The sequence below is a fragment of the Macrobrachium rosenbergii genome, chromosome 13 (genome assembly GCF_040412425.1).
Source record: "Macrobrachium rosenbergii isolate ZJJX-2024 chromosome 13, ASM4041242v1, whole genome shotgun sequence".
Classification (NCBI taxonomy): Eukaryota; Metazoa; Arthropoda; class Malacostraca; order Decapoda; family Palaemonidae; genus Macrobrachium; species Macrobrachium rosenbergii.
Window position 1 is genome coordinate 22,250,956 of NC_089753.1, and position 24,462 is coordinate 22,275,417.

Genomic DNA, 24,462 nt, shown 5'->3' on the forward strand with positions numbered 1-24,462 from the left:
ATTATACAAACCCACCAAAATATGAAACCTAAACTGTATTCCAAATGATACCAGATGTGAAAATATAAAGCTTAAGTGGCTGAAGCCGAATATGACTTTAAGACATCATAAAGCTCCTGACACTTAAACTGCAACTGGCACTTTCTTATAGTTATTTCAGCTCCATAATAATTACACAGCAATTTGCATATTAAAATAATGCAAGACTAGAGAGGTTGGATTCCACTGTTAGTTGGATCCCACTACCATTACCCAGAATAAGGTTTAGGAGAGACTTAAAAGATAAAAAAATTGTATACAGTACACCCAATATTCAAAATTGTATACAATCTACCTATAAGTACTTGTAGATACATTTCTTAACATAACTTGGGTGATCATTAAAGTTAAAATTCAACAGGTGTAAAAAGAAACACTTTCATTATTCATTTTATTTAACTAGAGTATTCTCACATAAATAGTCACATGACAAGATAACCGACTTCATTCAAATTTATCACGACACTACATCACAGTTTTTTAGGATTTCATACAAAACATACAAAAATCTTTCACATTAATCCATTACAATTGAAGAAACAATTTGTCCCCATAGATCACTTTATACAACAACTCTGTCATTACAATGATACTGTACATTTAATACACGAAAGCCTCATCATTTACAGCAAGCAGAATGTTATATTAACATTCCCACTTTTCAATAACTAAGAGGGCTACTACCTTTTAAACACAAGAGGCCTGGAACCTACATGTAAGCTTTTTGTGCACTTCTGTAAGGGCAAAGGAGCTGGAAGAAGGAAGAAACAGTTGTGACCAGGAACTGTCACGTTAGTCTAAACTGAAACCGTGTCCCAAGTAGAGCGGAAATGGCACTCCCGTCATAATTTTTGCAGCAAGCGCTTATTCGTTTGCTTGATCCCTCCAGAGAGTAACAAAGTTTATTTTGTCTTGTTCATTTTAAACATGCTTTCTGTGCATAAACTAACTTAAGGCTCCCAAGCCAGAGGAGGGTCATAGCCAATGCCTTAACCCTTTAGCTGTTACCCACAGTAAACAATCTCTCCGGCCCCAGTGGGCAGCATAACACACTGAGTAAATACCTGATGCCTAAATGCTCTATAGTATTATGCAACCATGTTTACATATTGTTAAAAACATGCACATAGTATTTCTGCAGTGGTATCTTATTCAATATACATTTTCATACATAAAGCTAATACTTATTCTTTTCAATCTAAGACTTCTCTACCATGCATTCCGATAACTGAAAGTTTTTCCAATTCTTTTATTTTCTCCATATATAATTCATCTATCTGCATCATAATCGTGTCTTATTCTTATACCATTTATTTTCTGTACTGATCTTTCACCTTCCTTTTCTTATGTTACATTTCTGCCTCTGGATAGCATTTCTAACTTTCAGTGAAATGATATGGAAATGGTGAGTGGGCAACCAATGAAAAAGGAAAGTAACTTTGAGCACAAGCTAAGCAAGTGTGTACATCAGCAAACTGGTTCTGAAGAGGCTAGTAAGTGCTATCAAAGGTCGTCTTACAATTAATGGAAAATAGAACAGCAACAGGCTCCCTTACTGACATGAACACTACATAAATGCCCTACAAGTGGAAGAAGACATCCATCTCACAGACCCCTAAATTTTTATTTTATATAGCGGTACACTATAGACATACTTTGCAATAACTGACCATCTTGAAGAGATCAATCACCAATTTTCTCAAAAACAAAACAATTTGAGGTTACATTTTACTAGTGAATGAGGATGTCATTAAAGGCATCTTTTTTGATGGTTCAACAATAGGAACTAACACAGTGCCATGGCCCTTTGCTGAGTAGGTTTAGAAAACTTGTCTCGTAAAGAGGATCAGACTTATTGCCTACCTGCACAGAACAGTGTTGCAATTATACTGCCAGCCATCACTCACGGTATTTACCGTCTATTAAAAAACTTCAAAACAGAAAGTACAGCACTTAATTTCTGCAGGCTGGCTTGAGCCTTCTTTTCAAACTCCAACACCCTGTTCCTAGTACTGTATGTTACTACTCCTACATCAAGTAATCCTTGAAGTAAACGCAGCTCTTATTTTGATTTTGAAAGATTCAAAAGGTTTGTTGTTGGTATACCATCTGGGTAAGAACCACTGGAAAACCCTTCAGATTACAGTTAATTGTTGACCAAATTGACACAGTAGCAGCTGATTTTTCAGCTTTGCAGTAGATCTTACGCACACATTCAAGGGGCCAAAATGTTCATGACTGACTTTTAGCAGCTTGCAACCTGAAAAGGCTGGATGGAAAATCCAACAGAATGATTAATCTTCTATTCTCCCCAGCAAGATTGACTAAACCTCACTGCATACCAAACTGTAAAACTACGTTCAAGCTACTGACAAAATGAGCTACAATCCCTGGAAGATGAGCAGTCCTATATAGTACTTTAAGACCCAATACTAGTTAATGGTTTGGGATAACTCCTTCCAAATCAAAACAATCATTAGCCAACTGTTGTTATAAGTGGGTTACAATGCCATACAAGACCACTAAGATAAGTAACCTGAAAAGCAATTGAAAGTCCAAGGCAGAAACTCCTGAGCATGTAAAACATGCTTCATATAATAAAATGAAAGTCCTCAACTGTCTGCTGTGCATCAGTTCCTGACAGGACGTGTCCTCTACACAGATCAACGCCAAGAAATCCACTTATTATTATAAAGGATGAACACTACTAGCTTTAAATATAAGGGGGTCGGTTAAACACTCTGTCTGAAAGGGCTCAGACCTCAAACAGATCTAAATCTTCAAGTAACCATGCATGTAATAAAGGGACTTCCTCAAAATCCTGGTTGAGTCTCTGTCAGTCAATCTTCTAACTTCAAGAGCAAATTCATCTTGTCCTCGGACCTAGCATACTCCTACAATCATTTGCAGTAAATTGCAACCTACTAACTGGCTAGCCAGCAAAAGCAATCACCGAACAACACAGCAGCCACAAAAAAAAAAAAAAAATCTGATATGAGTATAAAGATTCCACTTTCAATTAATGCAATTTCTGCATTGTGTCAAGCCCCCTTCCTACTGCAACAGGCTGAGACTACCCATGTATCTGTTCTAGGTACTAGGACTTCTAACATAAGTTTTATCTTCCCTTTACAAAAGGAAACAACAAAACTTCACACTAACTGTGAATGGTACATCTTCCTCTTGGTGAAGAGACAATAACTTAAAAACAGAACTTTTTGTCCTTGCCAGACTGGCTTTACTCACTTTGCTGGGAGTTGGTAAAATTAGATTAAATCATTCTTATCTTATAGTTTGCAATGACAAGATCACCAGTCAATCTTTGAAGTTTTGCATAAATACAAACAAGCTATTTTAGGACTTCATGTAGTGCACTACCATAAGCAAACGCATATTAAGAACAAATTGCCTGAATGGATGAAGCCTTGGTATATTGCATAATGTCCTTGGTACCAACCTTTGAAGCAGTCTTGCCAGCAACCTTATCAGTTGAACACTGGCTCCTATTAATTTTGAACTATGCATGCATAAAGCCTGAAAGGTCACAAATCTAATCATAATACTGTACATGAATCACAACCTCCCAACACACACACCCCACCTCTCATAACAGGAGCAATATGAATAAGTAGTCTACTATTAAACCCTCCCACAAATCCATAATCTTCTGCCCCTGGAGAGGCAAGAATAGATACCTAAAGAAGTTCCACTGTATCTGACAACCATCATGTGTCTACTGAGCAAGGCAGCTAGTTTCTAAGTGTCTACCTCATATTGCATAATTGAGACCATCCCTGGCCAGGTTTCATTACTAGCTGTGTAAGTCAGCTGACCGATACTAGGGACCTAGAGTCATGGAGCCTGAATCCCACTCAAAAGAGTGACTGATACCTGACAGCCTCCCCTGTTAGCGGGTCTAGGCGAGTTTGTCTAAAACAATTGGTCTAAAATACAATTTGTCTAAATCAATTTGTCTAGACCAATTCGTCTAAAACAATTTGTCTAAAGTACAATTTGTCTAATAACAAAATGTCTAAAAATACAATTTGTCTAAATTAATAATAAAAAATAATCAAATAAATCAAAACAAAAATTGAAAAGGTGAATAAAAAAAATATCTTTTCACAATTTCTATTTCTTTACGGAGTAAGTTTTTATATTTTTGCTCATAAATTATATTTTCTTCCCTTATTGGGAGTTAGAGATCGAAAGTTAGATTTAGGATTTTCTTTCCTTAGTCTTATGCAGCTTTTTCCAGCGTTTTCAAATAGGTAGCGATAGGGGAAAACAAATATAGCTAATATAAACAACAACTGAAATCATCAACTCCACACCCTAAAGTGGCAATTAGGAGTTTCTTTTTGAGATCATTATTTCTAGAAAGAACTTAGAATAACTTCTTTCTTGGTTTATTTTCAAAGATATTATTTACAATTTTTTTAATTTTAATAATAATAATAATAATGGGAATGTAGTTCAAAAGTGTGAGCGAGGTGAAAGAAATTATAGTAAATAAAATAAAATAAAGTAATATATTTATTAAATGCAGAATTAGATGTAGAATTACATAAAGGAAGAAATTAAAAGAAAAGACAGGTAACTTAGCCTAAAATTAATAAAATACATTCATATAGAACATTAAAATGTAAGATTTAATACATAAAAGATTAATAAAGTTTTATTAAAAGATAACTTCTGAATAGACTACTTTTATAGTTAAAATGAAAGATTGTGGGCAATACCACGTAGGTAATCAATAATATTATGTTGATCAAAGTTTGAACAAGACTATTTAGACGTTTTGCTGAATCTCGATAGCGCTTCCTTGGGGTTCTGGCTCTATCCCTGCAACATATTGCTCAATTCATTACCTCATTTAAACTGTTCTTTTTTTAAACAGTTGATGAACTTCCATATATTGGGGTGATGTGCACCTACTTCAGATTCGAATCCACGATGCCATGCTTCGGCGGCATTGTTCGTTTTAGGAAAGATTAAGTAAGCACTCTAGAATACATATTCCACATATCATGTGGAAAAGAGGTGGGCGTCGAGCGTACCGTCTATTAGGCCTCCCCAATCCAAGTGTCTTGAAATAATCGATGACCTCTTGTGCTTCATGGGGAAGATGTTGTTATCACACAATAATTCAAAGCATCTATTGCGCTAGCTGCGGTACGAATGCCAATGCTGGTAGCATCCTCATCTGTAGAGCAAAACTGGTTTCTGTTTCATATTTTCGTCTTAGGCCATTATTTTGTAATACACGGAAAATACATTGGCTAAAGTGGAAAAAACAACCATTTTGTTCTGTGTTTGGAAATTCCTTCAGAACGCTTTCATCATAGCTTTCTCAAAATCGTCGTTATTGATAGTGGATGCACAAGGTTCAAGCTTCTTTAACTGCTGTAAAAAGCTATATAAGTTTCTTCTGTTTTGTCTGGCAGTAATGCAAAAAAAGTGGTAGCGAAACTTTCTGTTTTAGTCCATGAAATGTATATAGCTGATGAAATAGCAAAGGTACTGTTTTAAATGTTCCGTCAGCATACCAGTGACTACTTTGTGATAAACACTGTAAATTCCGTTTGGTTGCAAATATGACTATACGTTTTCAACCGGTCCCGAGTCATACATTAGAAACTGATCACCTTTAAAAGTAATGGTTAGATCAGGTGGAAAAACGATTTCACTGCATGTTGATGGTAAGGCTGGTCCAGCGAGGGTTTGCTGTCTTACAGATCTTATAGTTCTCTTCATACTTTGCACCTTAGGAAGTTTTGGAGCAACAGCGATAAAAATCTTGAGCACATTAGATAAAACTGATCTGGGTCGTCTTGTGTTGTCTTAGCCTGATGGCGTATTTTTGTCATAATATCGCTTTGCTGCACTTTGACCGCATCTAATACATGGTTGTGATCTGTAGATGATTTTACGATGTGATCATTTGCGTAATTATCGTAGCGGCATTTTGTTATCGGATATTTATCACACTTCCAATATACTCGGTCGTCATTTTCACCATTTTTGTAAAATGTAAATCCGTATCTACTAATTTCTTACGACCTTTTCCGATTCGATTTAATTCAAGAGACATTTTGAGGTATAGCTATATCAGTTTGAATATTACCACAATAAGAAAGTGCTTTGTTTATGTAAAATGAAGAAAGATTTGTTTTCCATATTTGTTTTTAAAGAGAACAGCAGTTAAAATTACAGTAAACGACTAATTTTAGTTGTTTATTTGTAGTTGAGAGACCAGCAATTTAAATTACAGTAAGCGACTAATTTTTAGTAAACGACCATGGTTTTAAGTTAAACAATAAGAAAGATGGACTGATTGACTGATTTGTATAAATTCAGGAAAGTTTGTTTCTATTTCACAACAATCATTGTAGTTCTGTAAATAACTTTTTATTCACCTTTTTCATTTTTGTTTTGATTTATTTGATTATTTTTTATTATTAATTTAGATAAATTGTATTTTTAGACATTTTGTTATTAGACAAATTGTTTTAGACAAATTGTTTTAGACGAATTGTTTAGACAAATTGATTCAGACAAATTGTATTTTAGACTAATTGTTTTAGACAAACTCACCGGATCCCCCTGTTAGCAATCACATGACCAGTTATCCGAACTCGCTGTAGTCACAAGCAAATAAAAAGTATTAGTATTAGCACAAGCACCAGACAGGTTGGATGACAACCCCACACACCAACAAGAGCCTGAGAGCAAGCAAGTCAAAATGGCATCACAGAAAAAGAAATGGATGGAGGAGGTTAAAACATAGAACCCTACGATTATTAACAGAGAGCACAATACATTGTGGAATCTACATACTTGACACTTTTTTATTCAAAGGAATTTTTCTTATAAGATGAACAAATGTCAACATCTAAATAACGACAACTTGTTCACAATGATGCATGATCAAAAAGTGGGTTGTACTTGCACCTGCACTGCAAGTCCCTAACAGTTTGCAACAATCATGTTTCTACATGCATACAAAGACGACAAGATTACAAAGTAATTATCTAAATGAATACCATATTAGTTGAAATATTGCAAAGTAAAGGATGAATCACTGAAGAATTGATTGTATATAAAAGCAAACAAAATTAACCAAAGAACTACAACAAAAGTTTATTTCACAGGTACAAAAAAGAACAATGCACATTGGGTACAAAACATATCTGCCATGTATGTAAATACAATTTAATCCACAAACTTTCAGTACACATCAAACAGAACAGTATTCACTGGAAACCGCAAAAGGGAAGCTACTGAAGTGCTCAGTGGCTGAACAATAGACTGAGCCCTCAAAAATTGTGATGACTTGGATATGTGATATGAGGGAGGAGGAGCATTTAGTCACTAGGTTGTAGACACACAAGTAGCAAGACGACCACCTGTAGGCATGTCCAGCTAATCACGGAGAAAATACACGAAGAAAAATCTAAACCAAACGGGAATTCAGGGAGAAACTGCATCAGACGGAAGCCAGTGGAGAGAATGCTACTGTGCCTCATGAAAATGTCTGAAAGTATCTGTGAAAGAATGTCTGAAAGTATCTGTGAAAGAATTAAGCTGCAAATGACTGTTAGCATGAGTGAGGTTATGTAGCTAAAACTTGCTGGTGAAAAAGCGTACACAAAAGGCAATGGGATTTCTGCAAAAGACTTGAAAGAGAATTGAGTCTGGAAAAGCTATGAGGGGGCATCCATGCACAAAGTCAATGTACCAGAAATACTAGGTAACATTTCTAGAAGTTGAGTGAGAATTAGACAAATTCCTAAAACTCCAGTTTTGAAACATTAAGCAAAGAAACAGCCCACGAGACCAAGAAATGCTCCTTTATATGTTTTAGTGTACCCTGCTGTGATGGAATATTGTAGTGACTACACTTCACAGAAAATTGCACTTACATCTCTGTCCTGAATAAGAAGTGTCAACAAGAAATACACACCTCAAAAACAATCGAAAATCACACATCATACGAAAGACAGAAGACACCAGCTTACACTTATTCCATTTTTCTTTTGTAATAATCTACCATATGCTTTTATACTAACAGTAATTCCAATATCTAGGCTTCCTATTACAGCGAGCCATTATGCTTTCTTATCACATGAAACTGCAAACTAGTTCTCTGAGCAGAAGCAAAAGAGCATATAGAACATACATAAGGCTTCTCGCCAGTATGGATACGCATGTGCCTGATCATATTCGGTTGCTGTGAGAATGCTGACGGGCAGTAGGGGCATTTGTAAGGCTTGGCTCCCGTATGGACCGCCATATGCCGTACCACTACAAACTTGTTAACGGATGAGAAAGAGCAATACGTACACTTATGGACCTTGCTGCCTCCACCACTACATACAACTGTGTCCTCTCCAATCAATTGCCCCGCTAGACCTACCTGTGAGGGAAGTTTCCATACGTCAATCTCATTGTATTTCCTAGGCTTACTCTGGTTCAGTAACCACTAACTTTAGACATTTAATGTGCCAGCTGGTGAACTAAACCTACAAAATTTGAACTTTTAAACAAATATATAAATATTTTAAGGCACATACAATGAACATACAGTATTCTGCTAGAAAGTTAGCAAATCAAATGATTTTAATAAAGATTTCTGAAATAACTGTTATATGGTCTTATCAAAATACAGAGCACAGTACTAATTAAAAAAAAAAAAATTATATTTGTAAAGTTCACACAAAACCCACATTGTGCAAAGTCTCTTGAAAAACCAGACTTTCCAGCTGCTTCTTAAATAACATAGTCATTAAGATGCCAAACAATATAAATCAGTAGCACACCATTCTCATTTTGCTCCAAATTTTAAATCACTTCTTTCTCCACAGATTTCAATTCTAAGTTTTAGTACATACACTCACACACACACACAACAAAGATATTTCAGATTTCACATTTCTAATACTTAAATGTAGTGGTTGAAGTCCGTAATTCATTCAGGAAAATAATATTGATTTGCATGACATCCCCACCCTCAATAATATCAATGTGATAAATAAAGAAAACTATCTGACCTGAAAGTAATTCTGCTGTTAATTTAATTACACTTGGTTCTTATGGCATTCTTCTTGAAGAGCACCAGTTCAACACATGCATGTCAGGTTGCCAACTATGTCAAATTTTTTTTATAAATGCAAATATGCAAGAATACCTCTCATCAAGAATAAAGCAAACTAAGGTCTGCAAAGAACATATTTTCCCACATGTAGGGACATGTTACATTTTACGCCTAAACGTTCAGCCTATTGCAGTAGTAACCCTCAAAAAGTGGCTCAGTTTTAAATAAAGGATAACTCTCAGAATTAAAATACCCACCATGACAATTCACAAACATTTGAAACTGAATCTATGAAGTGCTAGATGTCTTGAACATTTCTATGCGAGGTAACAGGTGGCCCTATCAAAATTCATAAAGGTAAAAAAGCAATATCTCAATCATATATGTTCGATTCTGAACAGTTCTCAACAGGAAGAAATAAATATTCCTACATGTTACACATTTTTCCCTGTGCTACAACATTTTATGACTCAAATGTCACTAAAAACTGGTCAATTTAAATAAAATTTAATCATAAGCCATGATTAAAAATTCAGGCTTCTTCCACATGATTATTCTCTTGCTTGATTCCTAGAATAGAGAAAGGCAGGTCTGATTACACAAAATATATTATGTTGCACATTACGTTACATATGGTATGTACAGACAGATTATAGTCAAGGAAGGTTCAACACACACCACCGTCAAGTCCCTGTAGCCATCTTACGATTCAGTACACTGCAAAACAGGCTGCAAATGATCATAAAACGTTTCTAAATATGCAACACTTACCATGCAGCAGCTGCCACAGGCAAATTTGAATTTAACTGCAAATTAGGGAATACTAAAAAGTAAATGGTAAATACAATAGTTAAGTGTTCATAATTCTTGATCCATAATCAATTAAAACCTTATCTTTTATTACATATGAAATGCATCACAGTAACTAAGATATGAGACAGCCCAGTTGCAGTGTCTCTCATTCACAATGTGCTAATGACCTAAGTAAGTCAAGAACTTGAGAGACTGTTTCTTTTGATGTGCAGGGAGGGAAGAAGTGCACTCAATGTTAAGAAAAAAAAAAATTTGTTTCCATAACCTTTAAACATTACCTTTCAAAGTTTAATTAGAACAACATGCTGAGCTAACAACAACTAAACTACAGACTTTTAGACGGGTGCCAACTGAGAAAAGGAATCTGCCTGCCACTCAATACTAACAAGACTGACTCTAAACTTCACTTTTGAATTTGTTAATGCAAACCTCACACCAAAAAATTAACATTCATGTGTATTTCCAACTCATACCACACTTGACAACTTCAACTGACTTTCCACAAATGGAAAATGCACATCCATAATACCCTAGAGACATGATTATGACAAAGTTACTTATAAATCTTTCTGTGCCAGTGTGCACCACTGTTGCCTGAAGATGAGTGAAATTCTACATGTAACACCCCTGAGGGTGTAGAAATCTTCCCCAGGCCTTCTACTGTTTAGCAAAAGGGTACTGTATCTAAAATCAACTGTGGTATACACCCCAGTTTCTTAACATTCAACTGATTGCTAGAATAAAGTTAAGTCCATATCCTTTGGAACAGGACATGTAATTGCACATCAGCAACAGGATACATAACTACAAACACTACAACCATCTAATGAACACAGCATTAGCCTAAATTCTACTGAGAATGCTTTCGCAGGATGTGAATTTGCAGGGAACTCTTCCGGGACGCTCTGTAACTGCATTTTGAACACTGAAACGGTTTCTCTCCTGTGTGTCTTCTCATGTGGTGCATTAATGCCACCTTTTGCGAAAAAGAGGCTGGGCAGAAAACACAATGGTGTGGTTTTTCCCTCGTATGGACCAGCAAGTGAGTGTTTAAATTGCCTTTGTAATCTGTGGAATAGCTACAATGAGAGCATCTGAACTTTCTTGCCGTTCTTCCATTCACAGAAAAACCCAGAAGACTCACTGGATGCATCTGTGAGAAAATGGGAGCTATTTTCAGTAATTGCAGAGAGAAAACTCAAGGGCTAATAACTTTCAATTCACAACCTAGTGTGGCTACACAATGATTAAATCTTCACCTCACTACAAAAGATGACTTTTGCCATCTCCATCAAGATTTAGAATGTCAAAAAAACTGTGTTGTTTAATACATAAGCTAAAGGATGAAGATTTAACAAACCAGAAAGAGCTAACTGTCTCACAATACTAAAGATGCAAGAAATAACAAATGGAATAAGGTACGTTACGAGTTAAAAAGCAATGAAAACTTCTGTTAAAGAAGAACATTAGGAAATCAAAGGAAACTTCACCAGAGGTTCCACCATTTTAAAATCACACAAAGTAGTGCAGTATACCTTAACTTATATAAGGAAAGTGTAGAAATAACATGTATACAGAACAGTACAATAAAATGGACATACATGAGCTTTGTTGGTTCACACATAAAATGTTTTCTGTGCTTATGAAAAGTTTCTCAGACTCAAAACATATTACTAGTATGTTTTAACATCTGACATGTTAAAATATACTAGCCTGCAAACTTCATGCCCCAGAGATATTACAAATCCTAATTCTAGAACCTATTCTCATTCAATGAGGAAGGTGGTTAATCAAATTCTCAGAAAGTTTAATTCCCATAATCATACTTCAGTTTCAACAGCCCCTCTATCATTTTGTCTATTTTTACCTAAGTGGAAAAAAACAGCCAACTAACAGCTAGAAAGTGCTTCCAGTACCTCTCTGTGTAATATACATACATTAAAATTTCACTTGGGGTGGTGAGTGAAGGAAAATACAATAAGTTTAGCACAACAAAAATACGGAGAAATTCACTTCATCGTTTTTAAATGTGGCAAAAATGCGAAACAGAATTTTTTAAGACTATCACTATCACTAGCTACCTTTTGTTGAGGTGACAAAAAATCACAATGGCATTTCCAAAAGTTTTTTATTCTGTAACAGCTTCTCCAACTAAGCAAATACAGTAATCATCACTGTGACTAATGATTAATTGTAGCAAAAATGAATCACTGTTGGAATCTCAACATCAACATAGTTAAATATACAGTAACAAGGTAAATACAATCAATGATTAATCCATTATGGTAAAAAAAAAAGTTTGTATTTCTAAGTTATTCTTAGTGACCGTAATACAATGCAGTACATACCTACTTGAAAAACAATATCATGAAAACTAATACTAAATGCTGTACCATGAAAACTAATACTAAATGCTGCACCATGAAAACTAATACTAAATGCTGTAACATAAAAACTAATACTAAATGCTGTACCATGAAAACTAATACTAAATGTTGTACCATGAAAAAACTAACTGTACAATGTTGTAACATGAAAACTAATATACTAAATGCTACACCATGAAAGAATACTAATACCTAAATACTGCACCATGAAAAAAACTAAATACAACGAAACTAATAAAATGCTGTACCATGAAAACTAATACTAAATGCTGTACCATGAAAACTAACTAAATGCTGTACCATGAAAACTAATACTAAATGCTACACCATGAAAGCTAATACTAAATGCTGCACCATGAAAACTAATACTAAATGCTGTACCATGAAAACTAATACTAAATGCTGTACAATGAAAACTAATACTAAATGCTGTACAATGAAAACTAACTAAATGCTGTACCATGAAAACTAATACTAAATGCTACACCATGAAAGCTAATACTAAATGCTGCTAATACCATGAAAACTAATACTAAATGCTGTACAATGAAAAAACTAATACCTGAAAAATACTAAATGCTACAATGAAAACCATGAAAACTAATACTAAATGCTAGACACCAAATTATTCTCAATCAGACACCAAATTATTCTCAATCAGTACTCCAAATTTCAAGAAATATGGTTCTCTACCTTTCTTGGAACTGCATACCCCTGTCATCATATTCCTCCTAGCATCAATTACCATTACTTTTAGTTTAACCAAATAATCAAGTCAAAATGCCTAACTCACATAGGCCCGGCCAAAATTATTTCAGATAACCACCATGCAGCTCAGGTGCTACAAACATATTCAAGTACAGACACTGAAAAACTGCTAACCGACGCTGAAAATCGCTTACCGTTGCCAAAATTCTGGTTAACGGCGTCATTAGCCAAGTGTCATAACACCGAAACACTGTTAACTGACGTCGCCAATAAACAAAGACTGTCTGTATCTATCCATTCCCAACAGGTCTCTAACAACTGAAGATTTTAATTAGCCAAAAACCAGTTTTGACTTCCTCTGAGGACTGTTTATCTATAAGGTGCAAGCTTGAAATCTTCCTTCTCCTTTTGAAGGATAGTTCTCTTTCATAATCTGGATTATTGGAAAAATCCAAACTTTCAGCAGCTCAACAGATCACTAAAATCCATCACATTTGGTCCTCTGAGGACCCAAAATGTTTACTCTTAACATGAGATTGCAAAATTGCCTAAAAGCCAAAGCATAGGAACACATGGGGCAAGTAAAATACCTCTCTCCACGACTAACCACCATGAGCTGATGTGGAAAGCAGATGAATAGCAAGGGCATTTGTGCGGTTTTGCCCTAACGTACAAAGTCACATGGTTACAAACTTATGTGGGAAGTTTTCATAAATATTTCCCATGACATTTTACATACAGGCAGTCCCACTTTATCGCCGGCATCAGTTAGCGGCATTCCAGTATTACGGGGCTTGTCTAGTGACACCGTTAACCGGATTTTCGATGACGGTAAGCGATTCTTGTGCCAATAAGCGGTTTATCAGCATCGGTGAGCGGTTTATTGGTGCCGATAATATCGGCACTGATATCAGATCAACGGTGCCAATATCCGGTTAGCGGCGCCAATATCCAGTTAGCGGTGCCATTAAGTGGTTTATCAGTGCTATCATTGCCAATTTTCGGTTAGTGACGCTCAGCCAGGTACGGAACCCCAACAGTTAACCAGGGACTGCCTGTACTTGTATTTGCTAGTTATTTAGATTTCCTTTACATATTGATTTGTTTGAAGTCAATTTAACCATACACACTAACTACAAGAACTTCTGAGTAATGCAGGATCAAATAGTACACAAAGGTGCATGTCTGAATAGTTTAACCAAACATACAAAATGGTAAAACCTTACACATTCATGCCTCCAAGCACACTTTTGTTTCTCACCAAATAAAATAACTAATGTCAAATATCACGTTTCTTATATTTGTACTGACATTTTCACTTACGCCAACACAAAACATTCATATCTGTATTAAGTAAATAAACCAGTCTTCCTGGGTAGAATACATAAAAAGAAATACAACTCTTCACTTACAAGTCAAATTTCAACAAAGCAGTAATACCCAGACTAAAAGTTTTATAAATTCAGGCAAAACATTTTGTAAACTGGTCATTTTTCTGACATAATTATTCATAACACTGTCATATAAGAATTCTTTTGCTACATACCAGTCTGACTAGAAATAACATTTTAAAATTCTATCATACCCCTGGGTACCACACCCTGAGCAAACTGTAAGAGGATAGGGGTCACGAGTAGAAAAATATATCCAAATAATACCTGAAGCCTGATTACCTTGTCTTTCAGACATAGCAATGCCCTTTACCTCCTCTTACTTCTTCCTAATTAACACCATATTCTCTGGAAGCTTGAATTTCAAGTCAATGGCCCTTATGGTGGGCTTGTTCCATGGGAATAGGTTTCATCTTTTGAATAATAAAAATAATAATCAATATTCCATCATATCTTATAAGTGACTTATGAAAGGTTTCTCAAAGGCTGGATAAGGGTTATCTTGCTGCTACCCTTCCTTTTTAGGCATAATATTTTGACAACGAAAATTTACATCGGTCAGCTATCTTCTACATACCAAATTCAATGCTTTTGTCAACATAAGAATACAGTAATACAGATTTTAAGGAACATATACACATATTGTCCCTCCTCTTCTAGTTCCAAAATTGAACGTGCATCCCTCAGTACCAACCAGAATGCACAACTGCTGGGCTACATGACCACAGTGCACTAACAACATATGTTAAAATCAATGCATACTTGCTAACACTTGATACCAGTCCCATAGAAGTGGGAATTAGTAAATAATCAAGGCAGTATTTGCAAGAGATAAATAATACATCACTTAAAACTGTTACGCCCACTTCTGTAAGAGATAGTATCTTAGCTCAGTGGTCTGGTTAGACTACCCAACAATAATAAAAATAATGCAAACTTTCCAGAATCTGAGAACATGGAACAATCAGGTCTACCATAAAAAAGAAAATAAAATATGCATTAAAGGGAGAAAGATCAATGCTATGAACTGGGAACAGAGTCCTAATAAAATCTTGTTTTCATCTCTGACACCTTAAAATAAACTTAGTAATTGTGCAAGTGTAGTACACCTCCCTTTAAAAAGCAATATTGTACTTGAATGATCTCTTCTTGAAGCAAAAATAAAAAAAACTTGAATCGTCTTCCCTGTCGACAACATTACACTGACCCACAAAGGCTTAGTTTCTTAAATGTAAAAGCAGCCCCAGAGTTAGGCATTATACTGTAATACCCTTTACCTAGCAAAGGGCCTGTACGAAAAACAAAAGGAAGGAAAGCAGTGAGATGCAACCAAGACGGAAAAGGTTCTATTACTCTAGTTATCAGATACATATTTCTTAGTAGATCCTCCAAGAAAGCAGACACAATAACAAGGAAACAAGTCACACTTCAAAAGAAAAGGTGTACATTATTAGAATGCCAGAACACTTGACTAGATGGAAATGTTATCTACTCAAATTTGTCATGAAAGGAAGCAACAAAAATAGCACCACTCAGATTACTGTATTTTAATCAAACATTTACAATACCCAGTGTGAAGAGCTTTTTTTTTTTTATTTCAACACATTACAGTTTTTGTGAGCAGATTTACCACACTGAGCTACTTGATCTGACGCTTGTGACCCAAACACCTACAGTGTTGATAAAGAGTATTTGGGTTCCAATTCTCCTGTAGCACAAACTATCAAAATACCTAAAAACTTTATAATCTATAAACAAATTCTTGACCAATTTAGTATCAAACATCACAAAAACAATTATAACTATCTTTGATTTAATACCGACAATATGTAATAAAGCTCCTCATATTAATAAAAGAAACAACTCTGTATTTCTACAACAGAAACATTCACCTTCTGGCTCCATTACTTTGTAGCCTTGAGGCTTGAGGTGGACTTCATTAAAGAGAATGCCTTTAAGGCTTAAGTTACAACACTGGATTAGGAAAACCAGTAATGTAACATATACATGAACGGCTGCATTATCACTGCAACCTTCTTGTGTACATTTCATAAGGGAGCAAGCTCTTGCTATTACCTCCCTTTTTTATTCCAAGTGCTATCTAACCACAACCATGCAATGATAAAATACCTGCATAATCATCATTAATTTCCTTAAATGCTATCATTGCATTAGAAACTGAACTTGAATCCTACACAGTAACCTACATGACAGATGAATCTCATGCAAGTTTTCAAAATCAGGAACCTGAGAGCCGAGATTTATCAACCCTCTGGATCACTAAAATTGACGACACCTTGTTTTTTGCAATTTTCAACTAGACTATGTTAACTTTTTTGTTTTGTTTACTTTTTTCAACAAACCACAATAAACTACAAGTACTGTATTCTGCTTAAGAATTATATCAGAATGAATATCATACTCTGAACAGTAACCACTAACAAGTGAACAAAGTGAAATATCACATCTTTGGCTCTGAAACAGACAGGGCTCTCAAAGACCTTGTGACTGAAAAGGGTTAAAGAGGCTTATCAATGGTCTGACATCTGAAGCGTACAAGGCATGCACTTGTATAGTTTGATATGACAGTTCCCAAACAAGCTACCTCTAGCGTGACATCACCACCAAAGGGGCAGTAGAGCTAAAATGCCTCTGGAACATTTTTCAACTTTTTTATTCCCGCTAATCAACTAAAACATCCATGTTACATATTGTTTAATAATTCAATGGCACAAACAACAAAACAACAAAAAATATCATAAATGTAAGTCTTTAGTTTTCAATGTCAGACGAAATTGAGTGTATGACTCCCATTTCATAAATCAAAATCTTAATCTACAGATCCTTTGCTTCACTCATTTTGGTGAGTTAGACCAATTCTTGAATCCCTTTTGTCTTAATAATAGAGGCAGTGAAGTATGTTAAATCTCCTGGGAAGTGACCCATCTTCCTGGTGTCATCACTTTCTGTCTGTACCTCAAGAGCACACGTATTCCACAGTAAAATAGGAAAGAAATAGTCTCCTTTAAATATTTATTTGTAGCAAATAAAAAATTTTTAACTGTTTCATTTCATATAAAGTATGAACCATTGCTTTACATATGCAAAGGATTTTTAATCAGGAAATAACGTAAGATCACTGAGGTTTCAAAGTTACACCCAAGCAAAGATAACAACTACATTAGACCTTGAGCCTACTGACAGTTTTGGAAGTGCCAATGTCCAGATGATGTTAAGTGGGACAAAAAGCCTATACAGCTTCCTTGAAATACCTTTTGCCATAGCTTTCTCAGTTTATTAACATATTTGGAAAAGTTATCAATGTAATTGTGAAAAGCTATACATTAAATACATTTGTAAGAGGTCACTCACTCGTTTACAAGGTAAAGCAAGTGAGGGCATCCCAAAAGTAGGATATTAAACCTGCTCGTTAACTACCATTAGTTAGTCAGAATTAAGAAATTGGTATAATTCACCAACATGGGCAAAGTACAATATCTTTAGAACAACAGTCAGTGCTTCATGTGAGCACAGTCAACTGCATAATTAAGGAATGACATCTAAACACTAAAAATTTCTGACTGACTGGAAGCATCAAGGAACTCAACATCTTCTGCTACATTGTGACCAAACTGGTTCAAAACATTATCAGAATGCCTTCTAAAAATGTGAGTTTGCAAAGAACTTTTCCGTGCTGTTCTAAAATTGCATTTGGGACACTGAAAGGGCTTCTCTCCTGTATGCCTTCTCATGTGACGCATCAAAGTTACTTTCTGCGAAAATGAATCTTGGCAGTAGCTGCAACGGTGGGGTTTCTCTCGTGTATGAACCAGCATGTGGGTTTTAAAATTCCCTTTGTAATCTGTGGCATAAGAGCACTGAGTGCAATGGTACACTTTGGTCGTCCTTTCTTTGACAAAGAAATCTTGAAGGCTGACTGACGACATCTGTGAGAAAATGGAGCAGTGTTCAGTACTGACACAACGTACATAATGCTAATGGCATTTCAGATAATTTACTCCATAATCTAGAATGTAATTACCATATATTCATTGTAGAAATAACTGATTAACAATAAACATTTTGGCCTCCACACTTGAAAATACTAAAAGTACTTGACTGTGTACTATGATAGCAGAATGTGAATTAACATTGAATATAGTATAGTATGCTAATACTTTGCAACTAATGGATGATAGGCAAAGATATACGAAGAGCTATCCTATGAAGAGAAAGGTAGTGGAAGTAAAGCAAAACTGGACAATGCCCCAGTTCTAATGCCCAGAATAGTTCAAGTGCCTTTCCTAACTTTCTCACGGTCTTCCTAATACAGTACTAAAACTCATGTCGAAGCGCAAGACACTTCAAAGGAAGCCACAGAGTTGTTTCCAAAAGTTACAAATATTTGATTCTCATGCAATGTACAGTCAGTTTCCAAATCTATCACTACAACAAAACTAGTGTGCTTTACCAATGTATCCAGTAATACCATGACTGATGAGTCAAATGCAAGTAGCTTGTCAAAAATCTTGGCGAGGTTAGGCTGGCAGAGAATAAGGGCTGGACAAAACCCAGTTACAGTGTTGTGTCCCCTTTTAGCTTTATTACATAAATTCTTTCAGTTTTTAGTATTCAAAATGTACACATAAAACAATACAAAAAAATACAGAAATTTTTGCATAAAATTCCACAACACATAACATCTACAGACAAAAACAAGTTCACAAAAAATAATCAAAATAACTGAAAAATGGTACAAAAAATGAGGACCAATTAGAACGGAACTCTGAAACAGCCTAAAACTTGAGCACCAATGTCCATAAAACTCCCTGAGAAACTGATTCATAGTTTCACATTAAGGGAAATGAAAGACCTCTCACAAGGGCAGTGTGACATTACCTTCCCAAAATGGAAATGCTTGATGCCCGGTGAAACAACTGGCAATAACTCCAGAAGAGCGGGCACTAAAACCTTGCCCATTATGTCACTCCGGCATCCAAGGCCAAATATTTTCATACAATAACAAAGTATTGTTACAATATTACATGTCCCCCACTGGACACCTCTACTCTCTAGGAACATTCCTGCAAAAGTAGACGGCAAGTTTGATTAATATCCCTCCAGCAGCATAGAACACGGTTTGTGATTTCGATTTCAAGGTTAGCGTGACATACACTTGACAAACATACAGACGGGTAAACAAATAAAAAATTGTCGAGTTGCTGATCCCCCAACTAAGTTGTACAGGGATTAATATGGGAGCAAGAGACTTGGACAATGCTAAACCAGGATAAAAGAAAAACTGGACGAAACGAATCATATTTCACTTGAAAAAAAAAAAAAAAAACTAGCACCATGCACAAGAAGACAGAGATAATCATTCCTGCGATGAGTGTTTAATCTTATAAAAGCATTACTCCAATTCATTATTTTGTACCTTTCTGCGTAGGCTTTTGTGTATTAAACCTATATTGTGTGGAGCATATTTGCAAAAAAGTTACTTTTTGTTCTACCAATATTCTTTGGAAATACCTGAGTTCCTCATTACATTACCATTTGTTTTCTATGAAGAAAACAATTTTCTTCTTATGAAGCATTAGAAATCAAGAATCTTGAATTCTCCAATACAGGTGGTCCCCGGTTATCGGTGGGGTTTCTGTTCCGACGGCGTGATGATCATCGAAAATCACCGATAACCAAAAGTTGCTGATAACCAAAAATCGGCAATTTTTGGCAATTATCGGCACTGATAACCGGAGATCGGCGTCTCTGTTAGGTATGTATTGTCGCCAATACCCAATTATCAAAGCCGATAAGTGGAAATCGGCACATATTGGCACCAAAAATTGCCGGTTTTTGTCGCTAGCCAAGCCCAGAAAAACTGGATCGCCGATAACTGAGCCCGCCAATAATCGGGGACTGCCTGTATTCCATTCTGATAAAAGCCCTGCGCAGAAAAGGTTTCAAAAACAAGACAGCCTGAGCTGTTGTTCACAACCTACAAGGTAAGTAATTAAGAGTCAGCCAACTTAAGCTATGATGACAGATAACTGGTAAGTCATATAGTGAACATACAAAAGATTTCAAAAATGATACAATTACATGTTTAAACATTTCTTCATAGACAGCATAAAGAGAAAAAAACTCATTTTCATATTTTTTATTGTAATGGAGTAGTAACTACATTGCTGAAAAAAGCCAACTCAATGTCATTGTAATAATGACAGTTAAGTAACTGTAACTTTGATGAGTTATACAACAGTTTCACACCTATAACACTTCATGAACTCAACCAGTGGCACCTGAGATCGTGTTTTGTAAATATAAACAAACCACATGTTGACATCTTCAATAGTTTTGAAGTAATAAATCAAGTGTTAAGGTCAGTTCATGGCTGCGAATTTGCACTTCACCTAACTTGGATGCAACATAAATTATGGGGCCATAGTAAGGCGACAATAAAAGTAAAATTGTTAGTTTGCGAGTACCAGATCTTCAGCACCAACTGGTTACTTCTACTTTTTCTTTATAATGACACTTTCTTCCATGGTTCTTGAGAGCCTAAAATCAAGTCCTCAAAAAACAGGTTCTGATATAGGAAAACCTGTTTTTGGTAGCCGCTGTTCATCCTCAAAGGAGTTACTCTCTTCTGGTCCCCCAGGGCTCCATAAGACAGACCAACCAATTACAAAGAATTCTCTTATACATGCAGTCCTCAGTTATCGGGCGCGGGGTTCCGATTTTGGGGTGTGATGATAACCGAAAATCGCCACTAACCGAAAATCGGCGATTTCCAGCGCTTTTTCGGGGCTTATCGGCGCCTCTGTTATCATCGGTGCCAATGAGCGGGAGATCAGTGATTTTTTGTGCCGAAAATTGCCGATTTTCATCGCTAGACAAGCACCATAAACCGGATTGCCATTAACTGAGCCCGACGTTAACCGGGGACTGCCTGTACTATAGTTGGTCTCGGCCAAAATAGTATTTGTTGGCAGTGACAGAATATAAAAGGCTCAGGACAGGAGGGCTCTACCTACTGTCCTATGATGACTGCCTCGGGTCTCTATGACCACTTGCACGTGTGACAACAGCGCAGACGTTGGCCATCTTCCTCATTACACACCACGTCTGCGCAAGATAAATGTTCACCCCAGTCCCATGCCTTTTCTTCAGGGAAAGTGGGTGGGTTTGAGGACTCGTGGTAGCTGAGAGAAATAGGTTTTTCCTATGTAAAAACCTGTTTTTTTTTATTATAGCGTAGTAGCATTTTCCTTCACGACATAGGTCAATCGCAACAATAATATAATAATTAACTGGACAACATACAGAGATCAAAAAAGGTCTGAGATTCAAGAAGGAAATTGAGGGGAATGTAAGGACTTAAATGATAAGCTGCAGCTATGTTAAGGTCTTCAAGAATCTAGCGTATGTTCCCTTTTATCAAATCACTTACTTGTTGGAATATATGCTTATGCTTACAGGACAAAAGATGTTCGAGTTACCATAAAACTTTACAAGATATTTTAAAGACAGTACTGTATTTTGTTGCGATTGAGTTTATCCATACATTTTAGCTCATCACACAACCACCTTACAGGAGTTCAATCTTTGTAATCCTTGCAAGGTACAGCTTTACAGCAGATTACTCTGCATAGCCTTTGGGTAAACTCATCACCTGTTGAAAGTTTGAACAAATTATAAGAAATACACTGCAGGACTGTAATTGCACAGGAGAGTTCTGCCCTCTCCGTATACATTTCAATAGGCAAAAACATTATCCTCTTTACTTATCAATCCACAGCATAAAGGTATTACCTAGATTTTTATTTGGAAAAAAAAATTCAACATGCACTTAATCTTACAGCACCTTTAAAAAATTGCAAACCATGAATATATTGATTTGATTTTATGAACTTTAGGCTGTCAAACCAAGCACTGGGGCACTTTTGGCCATTCAGCCCTTATGAAAGTTAAAAGGGGTAGCTGAAATGGTTGGAAAATAAAGATGAAGTTCAAGGATCTACAGGAAGAACAGGGAGAAAGAACAGTTGCACTAAGAAATAATAGTTATAAAGGTTGGATAGTAAGGCTTATAATATAAAAGGGAAAATGAACAAAATGCTGATCTTTCACGAATGAAAACAATTGTTGTTCTTAAATAACCAAACTTCATCTGTAATGCAGGCCAATACTAGTGAACTGCAAGAGTTCATTAATAATTAAGGAACTGAGTCAATTTTCACAAAATAAATGCACTAAAGTGGTATTTTCAAAATCCTGACTCGAATTATTCATATTTAATATTCTGGTACAGTGTTTGTTGTACATATAAAAACAGTATATCAAAGACAGGTATTAAATAGCCTAAAGATAAATGAAATGGAAAGAATTATTTTTTATTGTTCATTCTGTTGCTTCTTATATAACAGCCTATCACTGTAGCTCCCAATCACACCACACACAACACTGCAACCCCTGTTCTGCCTAATTAAGGGTGCATCCACACTCTAATGAAACACGTCAAAAACATATCAGTAACTAATTGCACATACATCACAAAAAGGATCAATACATACATAGAATCTACTTGTCACTTTTTACCTGATACGTATGTACAGTAAACCCCCATATTCGCGGTCTCATGATTCGCGGACTCATGTATTCGCAGATGTCTCTGTGGAACGTATCTACCCATTATCCACGGAAAATTCACCCATTTGCAGTATTTTTCACTGAGAAATATTCACTAATTACTTTATTTTCATCTCATTTTCACGACTAAATGCACTTTTTGTGATAAAACTATTAAAATACTCAGGTAAACAATTAATACCGATACGACAATATTATTTATAAAATATTTTAAAATTTCGGCGTGGGTGGAGGCAGCAGCGTAATCAGGCAGTGAGAGAGACCAAATTACAATAGAAAACTTTTCCTCAATCTCTTTATCCCATCTTCTAGTTAAAAAGTAAAAGCGAATGATAAAAGTATTGTTAGTTATGTTATACTCTTGTGTAAATGCGTACAGCCATAAACAACCGACAGAGAATCTGTTGTTTTGCTTATAACCGAAACGGATAACAACAGCCATTTACCTGGCATTTCAACCATCGTACGGTAATAAACAATTACCCTAGGTTATAGCACAAAAGACATTAAGTACAATAGGACTGATATATTTCTACATTATACCCTTATTCGGTATGGATAAAAGATCGTCAAGGAAATATACTGCTAAATTTAAGCTGCAAGTTGTAGCTGAAGCTGAGAAAACAATGTTCAAGCTGCTAATGACTATACTGTAAATTATCGTACGTCGGCAACATGGATGAAACTCAATCGTAATTAAAATTGGAGAGAAAGTATTTTAATCAAAACTACAGTACTGGGCATGAAAGAACACACTGCTGTTATTTTTATGCCGATAAACGATAAATACGTAAAGCTCATATTATGATGAAATCCAGTGAAAATAGCGAACGGAATCTTGAACTTTTTTACACAAAACAAACAACCCCAAAAGGCCATCGTCATCTATTAACGAAAATAATAGATAAATTAATTTCACAACAAGACGTATTTTAGTTATATTTCGACTTAAAAACACTTCCTATAACACAAATTACCTTGCCCCATACAAATAAAGTATCTAGTGATTCATTTACGCTAACTAGAAGCAAGAAAAGCACTCTAAACTGAATTAAATATGGTGAAATAAACACCACATAAACAACTTCCAAACCAAAACATTGATCACTATGACCACAATTTATAATACAAACGCAATATAAGAATATATACAATATTATTGGATACAGTGAATTAAGACATAACATTTTAAACGATCCATGGAAAAGATGCATATTCATTATGTTGGCATTTGTATAATACAATATATGAATATAGAGTACAGTGTAATGTAGGCTATGCTACCGTATATGTATACAATACACCATAGTGTAGGCTAAGCTAATTCTTGTTTGTTATTCACTTTATCTTTGCATCGAATTATCATGTCACTTTG

General features: G+C 35.6%; 1 protein-coding gene across 46 annotated transcripts in view; it reads right to left on the minus strand.

The window, feature by feature from the left end:
- LOC136844997 (zinc finger and BTB domain-containing protein 14-like) overlaps window positions 1-24,462 on the minus strand; it is a 152,983-nt gene that overhangs the window by 86,733 nt on the left and 41,788 nt on the right. For 2 of the 46 annotated variants that reach the window (XM_067114599.1, XM_067114580.1), the window contains exon 6: window positions 9,678-11,102. The exons of 41 other annotated variants lie outside the window; for them this stretch is intronic. In XM_067114599.1, coding sequence (XP_066970700.1) covers window positions 10,800-11,102 — 303 coding nt within the window. In that variant the 3' untranslated portion in view covers window positions 9,678-10,799. Of the gene's footprint in view, window positions 1-8,006; window positions 8,459-9,677; window positions 11,103-14,789; window positions 18,383-24,462 lie in introns of those variants that run through there. 3 more of the 46 variants (XM_067114569.1, XM_067114568.1, XM_067114561.1) reach the window with 3 other exon arrangements.